A 16202-nucleotide genomic window follows, 5' to 3' on the forward strand; every position below is an offset into this window, starting at 1 on the left:
TTCAATAAAATCTATAGATTAAAAAAAGATCTCAGAGTTGGCACTGGAGTACTTGACATCTCCTCTGTGTCCCTATGAGGTTTACTCTCTCTTCGTTCAGATTTTGCAACCTGCGAGTATGATTCCTAGGCCCTAGGCTTTTTTACCTTCCCTATGATTCTGTCCCTGAGATCCAGTGTACTGTAATAATCTGTATGCCCCCCCCACAAAGTTATTTTTAATGGCAATTAAAAGGGATCTTGCAGTAACTTTCCCTCAGTCAAATTATCCCAAGCTACAATCTTTCGTGATCCAATCCCTCCCTTGAGCAGAGGTTCTCACTCTGGTTGGGGTTTCAGGATCTACACCTGGGCAGAGGTGTGGGAACGTCTGCCCAGGAACTGTAGCAAGAGGAAGCCAAGATTTTAGTGATGGGTAAGATCATCCCTTAGTGATGGGTAAGATCATCCCTTAGTGATGGGTAAGATCATCCCTTAGTGATGGGTAAGACTATCATTTAGTGATGGGGAGTTAGCAAGGGAAAGTTTAAAGAAGCAAGTTGACAAGTGCGGACGTCAGGAAGAATGCCCCTAAAGGAGAGTCAGCCAAGGGGCCAGGTAGGATGAACTGAAGTAATTCAGGGAGAGTCTGCCAGTACTCCTTAAAGCAAAGATAATTTTGCGCGGAGTTGCTGGTGTGGAGTGGGACTTGGGGTTGCTGGGGCACCTGTTAATATCCCCAGTTTGGGTTGGATCAATATTGTAATTTTACTGATTGGAATCTAGCTGTTGAATTTACAGCTAAATTCGACAATGTTCTTAGAAGTCAGAACACCGATATCTGCTATCATATTCTCTATTCATACTTTAATTCTGATGCCTGGAACAAGAGAGGGAAAGACTTCCAGCTGTTAGTTATTGAAAGCGTCTGGGAAATCCATCAAATAAATTAAAATACTTGCCACTACGATTCCAATGGTGAATATAAGTTCCTTCTGGTCTTCCAGCAATTCTGTTTAAAATGATGGTGAATTTAGAATTAGTGAGGTTTAGTTTCAGAATAATTAAGGTTATAATTGGAATTATTTTATTTCATTATTCAATATTTATGCAATATTTTATAGCCATTGCTTTACTAAATTGAATTCTCCTGTTATTTATTCACCCAAATAATTAAAATGTTTAACTAAGAAAAACACAGTTGAAATAAATGGAAGATAATTTAAAATATCAATAAAGAAGAAATGGGTGAATAGCAGAGTTAAACAGAACTGTATACAATTGTTGCACCATATCTGCAGAGCAGCTTCGGGGTTTTCCATTTAAATTACAGATAAGAGACGCTTCAGTCATGGATATTTCCTATTTCTTTAGGTCTTTAGCGAATAATATTTACACATACTGTAATATGTTTTATGCTTTTTATTAATTAAAATAATGTTTTATGCTTTTTATTAATTAAAAATTTTAGAATTAAACTATAGAATATTTCAAGATGTAGTTACAGGTATAGAACAAAATGTAAATATTACACACTTTGACAAGGTCAAATTAATGCAAAAGCTTACAGAATTTAGGAGATACAGGGAAGAGGGGAGAGATGGAATATAGGCATCCAAATTTTCTTATCTTAAATAATGGGGAGAAAGACTGATGGATATTGAAGTAGAAGATTAAATACATTGTTCACAGGTAAAGAGGTAACCAACAGGAGAAATATTAATAATCTTAAGAGCTAATAACTATAAACAGTAGTTGCAATTAAAAAGAAAATTATAATATCCACTAACAGCAAAATAATAATAACATAATATATGGAGAGGGAGTGAGTTGGGGATAGTGCAAGATAAATTTTTCAGCTTTAATGATGGGGAGTCAATAGATAGCACCTAAAGCTAATAAATCACGGAAAGGAGATACAATCATATCAGAATACAAATAGAACCACACGAAAAGGTGGAGTGGGGAATGGAAAAGGTAAATTTTTTCTCTTCATTTTATGATCTTCTGACCTTTTTGAGCCTTTATTTCCTTATCATGTGGCTTTACTATTTTTATTACATAAAAGAAGTCAGAACATTTCCTGGTGACTAGCTGAACATTCTCTTCAATGATACTATTGCAAAGTGCATCTTACTAAGGATAAAAAGCACATACTCATGCATGTAACAGGAAAAGATGAGGCAATAGCAAATGAAGGCTATCACTAACACTGCAATGAGGAGAAGCATCAGGACCCCAAACATGTCAACTGAAATGGACGAAAAGAAATACATTGTTAGTTATTGAAAATACTGATAAAGTAACATACATCACATATTTCAACAAAAATGCCATTATCCCAACAATCACCAACATTTGAAAATAATCTGAGTTCCTAACAAGAGGTAAAATTTGATGTCCTTTATCTCCAAATTGGTAAAATATTAGACCACTGACCTATTTTTTCCTTTATTTTACCTCTAAATTCATTTCATGTAATATCTCAACAGTTAAAATAGTGGCTCTCTCAGGTTGCTGTTTCTCTGAAGATACGTATAAATAGCAGGGGATGGTTCCTTGTTTGAGTATTGGCAATTCTTTATCAGAGGCAAGCAGTGCTTGCTGGGAAAGCAGATTTCTAGCATTTGTAAACGTTGTTTTTTCTTTTTCCCCTCAGAACTATATAGCTTATCAGCCTGGTGTACCTGTAAAATGAAACTAGAAGGGCAGAACATGAAATAGGAGACAGTTTCCCTATTCATACTAAATACATGAAGGGATACTTGTTTATAAGCTGTTTACTACAAACTGATGTGATTTAAATACACTTGACAGTACCTGAAGGAAACAGGGACTTGGAGACAAATTTATCCCTGCCTTTTCATTTCAATTAAGAAGAAAATATTGACAACTGATTGTTCTAGACTGAGTTTTCTCATGGAGTTAGGGTTTGCCTGGAAAGACTTTTGTTTCAATTATTTTGAAAGCTTCTTAAAGTGTACAAGCAGATTTTCCTGCCTTGGTAAGACCCACATAACATACATAAAGTACAACATTGCAAACATAATTTACAAGAATCTTTTATAGTTGAGATCTGTTCAAGAGTGCTAGGGAAATATCATTCTGAATGACAATTCTCATATGGAACACATTAACTCAGGAAATATGAGTTGTAGTAATGCTACTGGGCTCAATATGTCCTCATCTCAAGACTAGTTACAAGAAACTCTTGGAGTTCCTACAAAAACTTAAGAACCCACAAAAAACCTTCACTGGGCTATGGTTACTGTGCATCAGAGAGTTTTAGAAATGAAATTCAAAGAATCTAACAACTGGGAATGGCAAAGGAACTCACCAATAGGAATGAATGCTGACTTAATCTGAACTAACACTGGTTGGAAACAACTAGTAAGTCTGTGTCAGGGAGAAACACTGACGATCAGCCATGGACTTGGTATATTTTAATAAAGTAAATGTAATCATTTACAATCCTTCCAAGTATAGAAAATCGGTAGTGTTTTCAAGTTAACCGAAAAAAAGAATTTACAAATTAAAATAAGGACAACTTACCTCTACAGTTCAACCAAAATAAAGAACTGAGTTGACACCGAGATCGAAAACAAAATGTTTTGCAAGTATTTTCTCCACTGCACCAAAAACACTGAATTTGGGAGAAGAAAATAAAAGCAGTGTCCAAGTTTAATAACCACAATACTGGTAAATTTTTAGTAGGGATTAGTAGAAATTAAATAATCTTATTCATTCATAACAAATTCAGAGGGAACAAAGCTAAATATTTATATATTTATATACATATACAAATATCTTTGTGTGTGTGTGTATGTGTACATATGTGTGTGTATTTAATTAGAAGTAAAGATGTCACCAGAAATGTTAGATTCAAATTTTATTCAACCTCATGAAAAAGCACAATAAAGCAAAGTTTTCCATCTGATGTAGATTATGTCCGACTAGAAGCAATTTCAGTAAAAATAAATAAATAAATAAAATATAATCATTACCTCTGCTTATTGACAAGAAACAGAGGGGTGCATTAAGAAGGACAGGCTGGGCAGGCCACAGTGGCTCAGCAGGCAGAGTTCTCACCTGCCATCCCAGGGACACGGGTTCAGTTCCCAGTGCCTGCCCATGTGAAAAAAAAAAAAAAAGAGAAGGACAGGTTCCGGACTTTGAAGCCGGAATACTTATCAGAATGTGTAAATTCTGGCTCTACTTCTTCTTTTTTTTTTTTAAATTAAAAAAATTTTTTTAAACGTAACAACATACAAACATGAACATTCTTACCATATGATCATTCCATTCTGGGTATATAATCAATAACTCACAATATCATCACATAGTTATATATTTGTCACCACAATCATTTCTTAGAACATTTGCATCAATTTAGAAAAAGAAATAAAAAGAAAAAAATTCGTACATACCATACCCCTGACCCCTCCCTCTCATTGACTGCTAGTGTTTCTATCTGCCCAACTGGCTCTACTCCTTAACACCTATATGACTTGGACAAGTTACTTAAACCCCTCTGAAAATGGTAGTAATGACCCCACATGCAGGGGTCTTCTGAGATTTGGTGTTAATGCAGTCAAAGCAATGGTTCAAGAAGTATTGAATACATAGCATTATTATTTTATTATTATTATTTTTAGTATATGCCATTGGTGGCCTTTCCAGATCCCTTTGACCAGGCCCACTTACCCAAACTCTAGCTGCAGTGACTGTTGGCTGCAGTGACCCACAGCTGTCCCTCTTCTTGGACAACTGCCCTGAGGAGATGGGGACCACCTTTCCTGTGCTTCTTCCCTATCTGCCAATGACTGACTGATAAGGGTTCCAAATTGTGGACACCCGTGCCTCTAGGCAGGGACAACTCTATGACATTTTTTTGCCTTAGGACACCCCGCCACCATCGCCATGGTTCAAGCTAAAGGTAGGTTTGAACTGAGACCACATCTTTTCTTGGCTTTTACTCCAACTGGCCCTGAGTCCTTCATTCTCTCACAGGATTTTCCTGAAGAGCTGCCACTCAGGAAATCTCACATACATGAATCCCTCTCTCAGGATCTGCATTTAGGAATCCAGCACAAGACATTATTTCATAAAGCAGTAATAAGGACTGCAGTAGATAGTTTTTTAATCTCTCCAACACTCTGTCCCGTTCCCTCTGTCTGCAGCACCCACTCTTGTTCTGAGTATTAGTCTCCTTCTGCCACATGTGGCCCTGCAGGTACTGTCAATCAGCCTTGCCGCACCTCCCTCTTCTGGGCACTGGTGGTCAGACAGACATGTGGAAATGGGAAAGCTGAATTCTGAGTCCCTTGTTAAAGTAAGAGAAAGCAAGATACGGAGGTGAAAACCATATGAAGACAAGACTGGAGCCTAGAAGAATCAGTAAAATGATGACAGTAGTAAAAATGGCTGTTGCTTAAATAGGGCTTACCAAGTGACAGGCACTGTTCTAAGCCCTTTATATGCATTAATTAATTTCATCCTCACGACAACCCTGTGAGCTTGGTGTTATTATTATGTCTGCCCTAGAGATGAAGACGGCAAAGCACAGAGCAGTTAAATAACTTACACAACAAGCTAGTAATCAGCGAACCATGGGTCTAAACATAAGCAGTCTGGTTCCGTGCTGGTATCTAATACTATAAGCCTGACCCCTAAATCCCTCCCAAACACCTTTTGCTATGCATCTTTGCGCTGGTTTGAAAATATTATGTACCCCAGAAAAGACTTGCTTTCATCCTGACTCAATCTTGTGGAGGCAGCTGTTTCTTTTAATCCTGATTCAATAGTGTAGGGCAGTAACTTTTGATTACATTATCTTCATGGAGATGTGCCATCCAATTGTGGGTGTGACCTTTTGATTACATGAGATGTAGACTTCACCCATTCCAAGTGGGTCTTGATTAGTTTACTGGAATCCTTTAAAGGAGGAAGAATTTTGGAGAGAGTCAGAAATGATAGAGCCAACAGAGAGAGAGCCAACAGAACCTTCAGAGCTGACAGAGAGAGAAGAGACACAGATATTTGGAGATATTTGGAGCCCAACACATGTTGCTGTGTGCCTTCCTATGAGATATTAAGCAATCCAGAACCTGGAGAGAGCCAAGGGAAACCAAGAGGTAAAAGTCAGCCCCAGAGAAGCAAAGTAAGGAACCCCCACAGGAAGAAAGGCTGAAAGCAAGAGAACCCAGGAGCAAGGGACCAGAAGATGCCAGCCACATGATTTCCCAGCTGACAGAGCTGTTCCAGATGCATTAGCCTTTCTTGAATTAAGGTATCTTTCCCTGGTTGCCTTAGTTTGGACATTTTCATAGGCTTAGAACTGTAGATGTAACTTATTAAATTCCCCTCTTTAAAAGCCATTCCCATTCTGCTATATTATATTCCAGCAGTTTGCAAACTAACACAATCTCCAATATAGCAGAGGTAATAATTCATGTCATCATAAAGAACTATCCATTGGGAAATGCTGAAAGCAGAAGCTTATCAAAGGCCAAATTTTGTATCACACTGGCCTAGACCAAAAGCCAAATGAAGTCATTTAAGGTGAATCCAAGACTCACCTTAGTCTGAGTAGGTCCTCCTAGACTATTGCTTAAAGACTAAAACTGTAAAGGCAGGGCCTAGGTCAAGGATTACAGCTCAGGGAGATTTCTGGTCTTGGTTAATAGTTCTTAGAGTTTCAAGGAAACTTTGATGTCTCAAGAATCAAGTCCATGCTCTCTAGCAGGATTTTAAGGGAGGTGAATTGCCAGAAAACCCCTAAACCCATAGGAGAGAAGCTTGTGATTACTCAACTCCTAAGCAGATTCCTAGGTCCCAGTAAAAAAATCCACAGCAAGTGAGCTCCTAAAGCAATATAGCTCCCCAAGTAAACATTTTCCCCTATGCTTCTCTTCAATGGGGGTTCAGAGAGTAATAGAATATGGAATTCCTTCCAGCAGGCTGAACCAGAGGTACTCAGATTGGTTATAAACCATTCACTCCCTGGATAGAGAAATTCAATAGAATATGTCACAGGCTTAGAATATATTGTAGGAGTAGTTAGAACTGTCCTCTTTTCTCAATGAGAGTTTTTATTGTTATCATACTCTCTTCTATTGAACAGTGGGTCTTGGGGTTGGTTTAATTGACTGTATACTTGAATTGAAGGAGCATGAGCCACATCCAAACTTCAAGAGTAATGAACATCATTCTGAGATTCTGGATTTACAGCTGGGTGCAGAAACTGACAAAGACTTTGGGTAAGCACAGTTTTTGTTGTGGGTTAGATACATTGTTTTGCCAGGAACAGTTTTTAAAAATATGAGGATGGAGAAAATAGAATGTGTAACTTAGAAAACCCTGAGAAGTCTACAACAAAGCTACTCGAGCTAATAAACAAATTCAACAAAGTTGCAGGATACAAGATTAATGTTCAAAAAATCAATAATGTTTCTATACATAAGCAATGACCTGTATGAGGAGACCATTAACGAAAAAATTCCATTCAAAATAGCAACCAAAAGAATCAGGTATTCAGGAATAAACCTAACCAGGGATGTCAAGGACAGGTACACAGAAAATTATGAAACATTGCCAAAGAAAGTAAAAAATGACCTGAATACATGGAAAAACATTCCATTCTCATGGATAGGAAGGTTGAATGTTGTTAAGGTGTCAATTCTATCCAAATAGATCTACAGATTCAATGTAATACCAATCAAAATCCCAACAATCTACTTTGAAGACTTGGAAAAACAAGTTATCAAATTTATTTGGTAAGGAAATACACCCCAAACAGCTGAAGACACCTAAAAAAGAAGAGCAAAGTGGGAAAGCTATTATTTCCCAGACTTTAAAGTTTACAATAAAATCACATGGTCAAAACAACATGGTACTGGCACAAAGATGGAACTATCGACAAATGGAATTGAATTGAGAATGTGGAGAAAGACTGCAAAATCTATGGACAATTATCTTTGATAAGGCCCCCAAATCCACTGAATTGGGACAGAATAGTCTTTTCAATAAATGGGCATGGGTGAATTGGGTATCAATAGTCAAAAGAATGAAAGAGGACTCCTAGCTTATACCCTATACAAAAATTAATTCAAAATGGATTAAAGACCTAAATTTAAGAGCTGTTATCATAAAACTTCTACAAGAAAATGCAGGGAAACATATTCAAGATCTAAAATAAGAAGTAGATTCTTAAACTTTATACTTAAAGCACAAGCAGTGAAAGAAAAAAATGTGCCTCAAAGGACTTTGTAAAAAAGGTGAAGAGGCAGCCAACTCAATGGGAGAAAATATATGGAGACCACATATTGGAAAAAGGCTTGATGTTCTGTGTATATAAGGAAATTATACAGCTCAACAACAAAAGAACAAGCAACCCAATTATAGGCAGAGGATATGAATAGGTACTTTGATGAAGAGCAAAATACCAATGGCTAAAGAACAAATGAAGAGATGTTCATTTTCATTAGCCGTTAGGGAAATGCAAATTAAGATGACAATGAGATATCACCTCACAGCAATAAGAATGGCTGGTATTAAAGAAGTAGAAAACTACAAATATGGAGAAATTGGAACATGTATTCACTGTTAGTGGGACTGTAAAATGGTGCAGCCATTGTGGAAGACAGTTTGGGGATGCCTCAGAAAACTAAATATTGAGTTGCCCTATGACCTGACAATACCAATACTTGGAAAATACCCAGAAAAACTGAAAGCAGTGAACAAACAGACATTTGCACACTGATATTCATAGAGGCATTATTCACAATCATGAAAAGATGGAAACAATCCAAATGTCCATCAACAGATGAGTGAATAAACAAAATGTGATACGTACATACAATGGAATAGTATGCAACAGTAAGAAGAAATGAAGTCCCAAAGCATTTGACAATGTGGATGAACCTTGAGGACATAATGCTGAATGAAATAAGTCAGATACAAAAGATTCTGCTATTTTGACTCTGGTAAAAGCCAATGAAAATTGTCTTACATTGGAAGTGCTGCTGAGTGTACAACCAAGTAAAGAAACTGTAGGACATGGTTTGTTTATTTTGGACATCTTCCATGATGCCCAGTGGATGGAGGGAGCCGAAGGGTACAGGGACTGAGAAGTAGAATGGCAAACTGTGAAACACTTATATGATGGAATATGATGTGGCTACAAAAGGAAGTATGTCAAGAGACATACAACGAACTGAATGAACCGTGGGGACAATGCGTTGTGCAAAATAAGCCAGAAACAAAAGAACAAATATACTAAGGTCTCTTTCAGAAAATACCTGTAGGAAGGTTGGAGCCTAGATGTAAGCCCTTGTAGCAGCCACATTTAGTCTCAAGTTGTAAATGTATTTCTGGATGCTGAGATGCTAAGCTGTGTGTGTATCAGCTGGTATTTCCCTGGGACGTTGAGTAACTCCGTGACACCTGGGACCAGAGATGGCGAGCTGCAGCTGTGAAGGTTAGCATAGCTGTGTAGGATACCAGTTGAAGTGACTGAAGGATAGATCAGGCCTTGACTGGAGTTAAAAACAAAGTTGATCTGGTTGGGCATGGGGTAAATCAGAGTACAGGGTGGAGGATGATAGTGTGTGCACTCTAGACCTTCACCTACTGTGTGGGACCAAAGGCAGAGGCTTTTATTGTGTCTGGAATCTGGCTTTTCTGTAATGCACAATCTGGATAGCTCATTTGAATGATCCAAACTCCTGGGGTCCAGAATGGGAACGAGGCCTTGTAGTTATGTGTAGCTTGGTGTAATGCTGGGACACATCTCACACTGTGGTGGGCTGGTAATTGGGAGGTGCTGGTAGAATCCCTTGAGGGTCTGAAGGGGGAGAAATATATATATATATGTAACTACTGAACTTCCCAGTCTGGGAAGCTTTGGGTACCATCTCAACCATTAGGAACTCCCAGGAAAATGGGCCAGGCCCTTGATTTTGAGGCTTGCCCCTATGATACTTGCTTCTGTGGAGGAGAAATTAAAACTGCCCATGGCAAGGCCTGGAAGTTGCTTCTAGGACAACTCTTGGTTGCCCCTATGTGTCTTCTTTCTCTCTCTCTCTAGGCCCAACTCTGCAAGGAAGGTCATTGTTCTTCCTGCACTGTGTGAGACATGACATCCAGGGGTGGAGGACTCTCTGGCAGTGTTGGGCATGGCTCCTGGGGATAGCCTGGCACCATGGGATCAACAACACCTTCTGGACCACGGGTAGGAAAGGAGGTATAGTAAAATAAGGCATCAGTGGCTAAGAGAGATCTAGTGGAGTTGACTATTCTGGAGGGCTATGGGCTTATGCAAGCTTCAGTTAGATAGTGCTGATTGCCATGGTTTGCTAAATTCCAACGAGCATCACTCCTGTTGACTCTTTTTTTTTTAACATGGGCAGGCACCAGGAATCGAATCCAGGTCCTCGGGCATGGCAGGCAAGCGTTCTTGCCTGCTGAGCCACCGTGACCCGCCCTCCTGTGGACTCTTGAGAACACCCGGGGCTCAAACCAAGACTCTATAAAGTTTTCATGCACTAAATTTGCTTTCCTGGAACCTATAATTCCCATAACTAAGGATAGATCCTGAAACCCAGAGGGACCAACCTAAGATTATCAATTAATTATATCCCCCTATCCTTAAGTGTCAACATACCTTCTCAACATGAAAAAGTCAGAACAGGCATTACCCAAAGATCCTTATAGATTGGGAGAAGGATCAGCAGAGAAGGAGGAGGTATAACAGAGAGAATAAGATTTGGCAAACTAGCATGACTGCTGAATCACTATATTAATATTTCTTCTAGCCTCCAGTGTTTAGGAGCAGCTAGAAAGAAAAATCTGAGATGATGGAATAGTAACCTATGACAAACTCTGGGATCTATTCTATAACTACTTGTTCAAGTGTTTTGAAAAATTTTTGCTTTTTTTCTTGCTTTGCTTTGTATATGTGTTATATTTTACAATAAAAAACATTTTTAAGAAGTAAGTGCATATATTGAATGGTCAAAGGATGAAATTGAATTCGCATTCTTCTTCTGGTAACCACACTCTCTTTCCTTCGTGAGCCTCTTTCACCAACACCACTTGGTATTGCAGCCGTAATTAGCTTTGCCCCACTCCTTTCCTATTATTGGAGTGGTCATGCAACCTGGGCAGCGGCACTGAGGTTAGCCCACCCCTCCAGGACAGTAACTAGTCCTGGACTAGACACAAAACCCAAATAGAGCCAATCAAAATCTTCTATGGAATTTAGGCAAACATTGGGAGAGAGCTGCTGGGCTGGCAGCCACCTCCTCAGCTACATGGAGAATGTCCATTTGTCAGAGGAGAAAATGAGGCCAATACACAGAAGGAGGCAGAGCTGGGAGATGAAAAGTGAGAAAGGAAATAGGAATAACATTCTTTGAGATTAAGCTGTGTATGAAGCCAAGGCTACCCCTGGACTTCCCAATTTCATTAGCCAATAAATTCCTCTTTTTGCTAAATTAGTTTGAGTTGGATTTCTAGCACTTGCTACAAAAAGATTTCACTCATACCCTATTTTAAGTTTAAAATGATTTCAAAAAGCAGAACTTCACATTGCCCAAAAGGTACAATATAATACATTCAGCATATCTAAATTGGTAATGTAGCATGGGAGACAAATTACATGGATTTCTTCTTATAGCTAAGGAAGATGACCCATATAAATATGAAGTCATGCCACCTCAGGCTCTTAAGAGTGTGCCAACTGAGAAGCCAACCACAAAACTTTGTGGGCTACAGTTAATATTGCCCCATAGAAAAATAAGGTACTAATTTTAGTGTAGAACTTCATTTTAATATGCTTATATGGACATTAAAATTGTTATTTTTAAAAGTAAATATCGGGCGGGCCGCGGTGGCTCAGCGGGCAAAGTGCTTGCCTGCTATGCCGGAGGACCTCGGTTCGATTCCCGGCCCCAGCCCATGTAACAAAAACGGAGAAACAGAATACAATAAAACAAGAAAATGTTTAAAAATGTTTCCCTTTCTTCCTTCCTTCCTTCCTTCTATCCTTCCTTCCTTCTCTCTGTCTTTAAAAAAAAAAAAAAAAAAAAAGTAAATATCATTAAAATGAATACATGCAGGAAGGGGGAAGGTATATAATGTTTAGTATTTTTATAACTTTGTATAAAAAAATGGATAAATATTAAACTGGCCAAGAAATAGACCATGAGTGTTATTGGGCAAAGGTGGATATTTAAGTAGTGGACACTGAGAGGATGACAGAGCACCTACTAGGTTTAACATTTATTAGCTAGACACAGCAGAGGTTACACAGATGTATAAAGCACTGTTTTGCCTTTTAGAGGGTGACAACTTAATTGGCAAGTAATATATTTACATTTTACAAAAACACAAAATAAATCTCTAAAAGAAAGTATAATTTCAAAATGAGTGGAACAGGTATAAAATGTAATAGGAATTCAGAAGAAAAAGTCTTCATTTCAAGTTTGAATGTCTAGATAAGATTTCTTTCAGGAAATAGGCAGAATTAGGTCTCGACCTTGAGGAACAGGTAAAATTTGTACCCGATAGGAGAGGCCCTTAGGTGCAGAGACTAGGCAGAATGAAAGCACAGGAGTGAAAATCCCATGTGGAGTTTTGTGAAATAATTTGGAAAGGTAAATTTCTCTCAGACTGTGATGGGTTTTGAATGGCAGACTGAGGAGATTATATTTGTCTTAACAATAGGGATTCAACTGAATTATTTTGAGCTAAAATGTGACATGATGAGAGAGCTATTTTAAGATCATGAATAAAGCATCAGGAGGGATTTGAGGGACTGGGGAGTGGGGTAGGAAGTTGAGGATTGTTTTAGTCAAAAGAAAAAAATAGAAAGATTGACAGGACTCTGTGAACCACATATGGAGAAAAAGGAAAAGAAAGCAGCCAAAGATTTCTAAAATTATAGGTCACAGAGAATGTTACCAGAAATAAACAAAGCCAATAAAATGAGTTTCTTTGGAGAAGGCAAAATGACAAATTTAGTTATGAAAATTTTGACTTTGAAGTGATGGAAAACTACCCTGATAGAAATGCCAATCAAGCAACTGTGAGTGTGACCCTGAGACTCAGGGAACTATTAGGCCCAAGCATAGGAATTTGGAATTATTTTATGAGCAAGTAATAGTGGAGCCATGGTGGTGGGTAAGATAGTGCAAGAGTGAGAGCACAGTATTGAGAAATGTCCTTATTCTAGTTTGCTAGCTGCTGGAACACAACACACCGGAGATGGATTGGCTCTCAGTAAAAGGGGATTTATTTAGTTAACATATAGTTCTTCAGAGGAAAGCCAGCTTACTTTCAACTGAGGTTCTTTCTTACATGGGAAGGCACAGGGTGATCTCTGCTGGCCTTCTCTCCAAGCCTCTGGGTTCCAACAACTTTCCCCAGGGTGATTTCCTTTCTGCATCTCCCAAGGCCTGGGCTGAGCTGTGAAAGCTGAGATGACGTGTGCTGAGCTGCTTGGGCTGTGCTATGTTGAGCTCTCTCATTTAAGCAGCAGCAAATTAAATCAAACATCATTCATTGCAGCAGGCATGCCTCCTAGCCGACTGCAGATGTAATCAGAAACAGATGAGGTTCACCTGCCACTGGCTCATATCAGCAACAATAGAACTAAGCACCTTCACCTAGCCAACTTGACACCTGAATCTAACTACCACAGTCCTTATTTAGAGAGTATGAGGAAGAGAGGTTGGTAAAGGAGAGACAGTGGTGAAGGGGAGAACTAGAACAGTGTAAAAACAAGATCACCAAGGAAGGGACAAATCTCCAGAGGAATGAGGGACTAACTTGAGAAGATCATTGAGCTTGGCTGTGGAGAGTCTTTTGTAATCTCTGAATTGGTTTGTTAACAGTAAGTCAGAGTATGTAATAAGGAAGCAAAGTTCGAGCAAGTACTTTAGCTACTTGGAAAGAGATGAAAAGGTTTTGTTTTGTCAATTTGTCTGGACTCAGAAAGGACAATTTGTCTGGACTCAAAAGCCAATGTAGAGAAAAAGACTGGATTTATTGCAGAGGAAACAAAAAAAATGATAAAGGGCCTGAGTTTGTGAATGTGCATGGATTTTTGAGTGTGGTGCATGCATTGAAGCAAAAGTTAAAGGCTGAGCCTTGGAAAAGAGAAAAAATTTCTTGAGAGAAAAAGGAAATATAAGGGAAAAAACATTGAGTTGGTAAGGAAGAAAAATGAAGGAACTTGAACTGAAAGAGGACTCTCAACTTTTCAAGGAAAATTGAATTCTAGAAGGAAGATGATGCCTAGAGTACATAGTTGCCATGGAGAATATTTCACAATACTGATTCTCCACCTTGTCTTCAGTTGAGAAACTCTTGATGGGTGATATCCACGTGTTCACTGACATATTAATATTTGGACCCATGACCTTGCCACCCCAATACCCCACCCACACGTACAATTTTCATAGAAGTAAATAACAAAGTGGGTATTTGAGGGGTGTGATCTGTGACACTTATAAACTCATGTTAGAGTCACTCCCAATGAACTGTGCAATAGATGAACCAGGCTATGAGAAATGCAAAACTCCCATTGGGTTTGCTATAACTTCTCTCAAATAAAAAATCTATAACAAGATGCAGTGAGTAAGAAGGATAAATTTTTGGTTGGGAGAGAAGTGATGCATTTAATTGCACTTAAAAAAATAAATCAGAGGAACCCTAGAATTTGTTCTGATTCATTTTTTTAAAGTCAATTGAAACATTCAGCATCTCAACTCTCATTGGCAAACACTTATGATGAATCTCAACATTGTGACAGCATGATTGACAACTATTATCCTAGGGATTCAACAGTGATGAATAAGATGACTTATGAATAGCAATGAAAGTTCAGGTAAAGGAATATTTGGCCTTTTTAAGTTAGCATGGCTTTTTGAGGTTTTGTCTTAAATGGAGGAGAAGATGTCAACAAAAATATGTTTTTAATATGCTATGTTCATAAGGTATGTGTGTATAAGTATGTCTATATGTATATGTGTACTACCTCCCAATTCTCTTGGAGAATTGGGAGGTAGTACTGTAAATGGGTTACCTTTTTTGGTAAGAATGTTTCCTAATTCTAGGAAAGCTGATCCCACATTGATGAATAACAAAGAACTATTCAAGACAATACTTGAGTTTAAGAAGGACATGAAACGATTGCTGCGGTATGCTTTAAAATTTATAGCTTTTTTGTATATATGTTATTTTTCAAAATAAAACAAACAAGCAAAATTAAAAACAAAAAACAAAGGACAGGGCAATGTGATGGTGGCTCAGTGGCAGAATTCTCGCCTGCCATGCAGGAGACCTGGGTTCGTTTCCTGGTGCCTGCCCATGCAAAACAAACAAACAAACAAAAAAACCCAACAAAGGACATGAAAAAGAGTGGTACAAATAATTTTGCTAGGTCAATAGGCATAAACTGGGAGATTTCCAGGTAACAAGGACACATGCTCATCCTCTTTAAACCTCCTTATAACCCATAAAGGAACTCAAATGTTCTTGGTTACTTCATGAGTTGCCATCTATAAAGTCTGGCCAATTGCTCTGAAGCATGGAAGATACCAGACCCTGTCACTGACAGCCTTGTGTCCTTCTAATTTCCTGGGAATGTAAGAGATCTTTCTCCATAGGATGCTACCCTAATTCTATGTTGATCAAGTGGAGTTATTCCTTAATTCATGTCTATGAGATACAATTTTTTTTAAATTACACTTAAATATACTTATCCCTAATATTCCCATAATGGCTTATGTTTGGAAATTCTACAATAAAATTCCCTAGCTTAATATATAGAGAGTATGTTGAATGTAACTTAACTTCCTTCTAATGACCTAAGTATCATTTCAATTCAATAGTTATTGAATGCTTGTTACATTCTGGAAAATGTGTGATATGATAAAGATGCAAAGATGAATAAAACTCGGATCCCTGACCTCAGGCTACTTAGGACAGGAGGGAGAGGTGAACATGCAAATTATTTGTATGACATGTTATAATTTAAAAAATGTACAAATTCAAGATGCAAAACATAGATACAGGAATTGGAGGTGATATTCTTTTTCCTCTGAGAAGGAAAAGCAGTAGGCAAGGATAAGTAAAAATACTAGTAACTTTATCAGTTTGGGGAAGTGATGTTTACTCCTACAGACTCTACTTTTATCTATAAAAGCAGAGACAAAGTCA

At 38.1% G+C, this 16202-nt stretch overlaps 1 protein-coding gene across 2 annotated transcripts in view; it reads right to left on the reverse strand.

Moving 5' to 3' along the window:
* The window catches only part of PTTG1IP2 (PTTG1IP family member 2), a 51170-nt gene that overhangs the window by 10464 nt on the left and 24504 nt on the right, over nt 1-16202 (reverse strand). For both annotated transcript variants that reach the window (XM_077163241.1, XM_077163242.1), the window contains 3 exons: nt 3531-3621; nt 2136-2229; nt 941-990 (listed from right to left, as the gene is read on the reverse strand). In XM_077163241.1, the coding sequence (XP_077019356.1) occupies nt 941-990; nt 2136-2229; nt 3531-3621 (235 nt within the window). The remainder of the gene's footprint in view (nt 1-940; nt 991-2135; nt 2230-3530; nt 3622-16202) is intronic.

The sequence above is a fragment of the Tamandua tetradactyla genome, chromosome 1 (genome assembly GCF_023851605.1).
Source record: "Tamandua tetradactyla isolate mTamTet1 chromosome 1, mTamTet1.pri, whole genome shotgun sequence".
NCBI classification, from domain to species: Eukaryota; Metazoa; Chordata; class Mammalia; order Pilosa; family Myrmecophagidae; genus Tamandua; species Tamandua tetradactyla.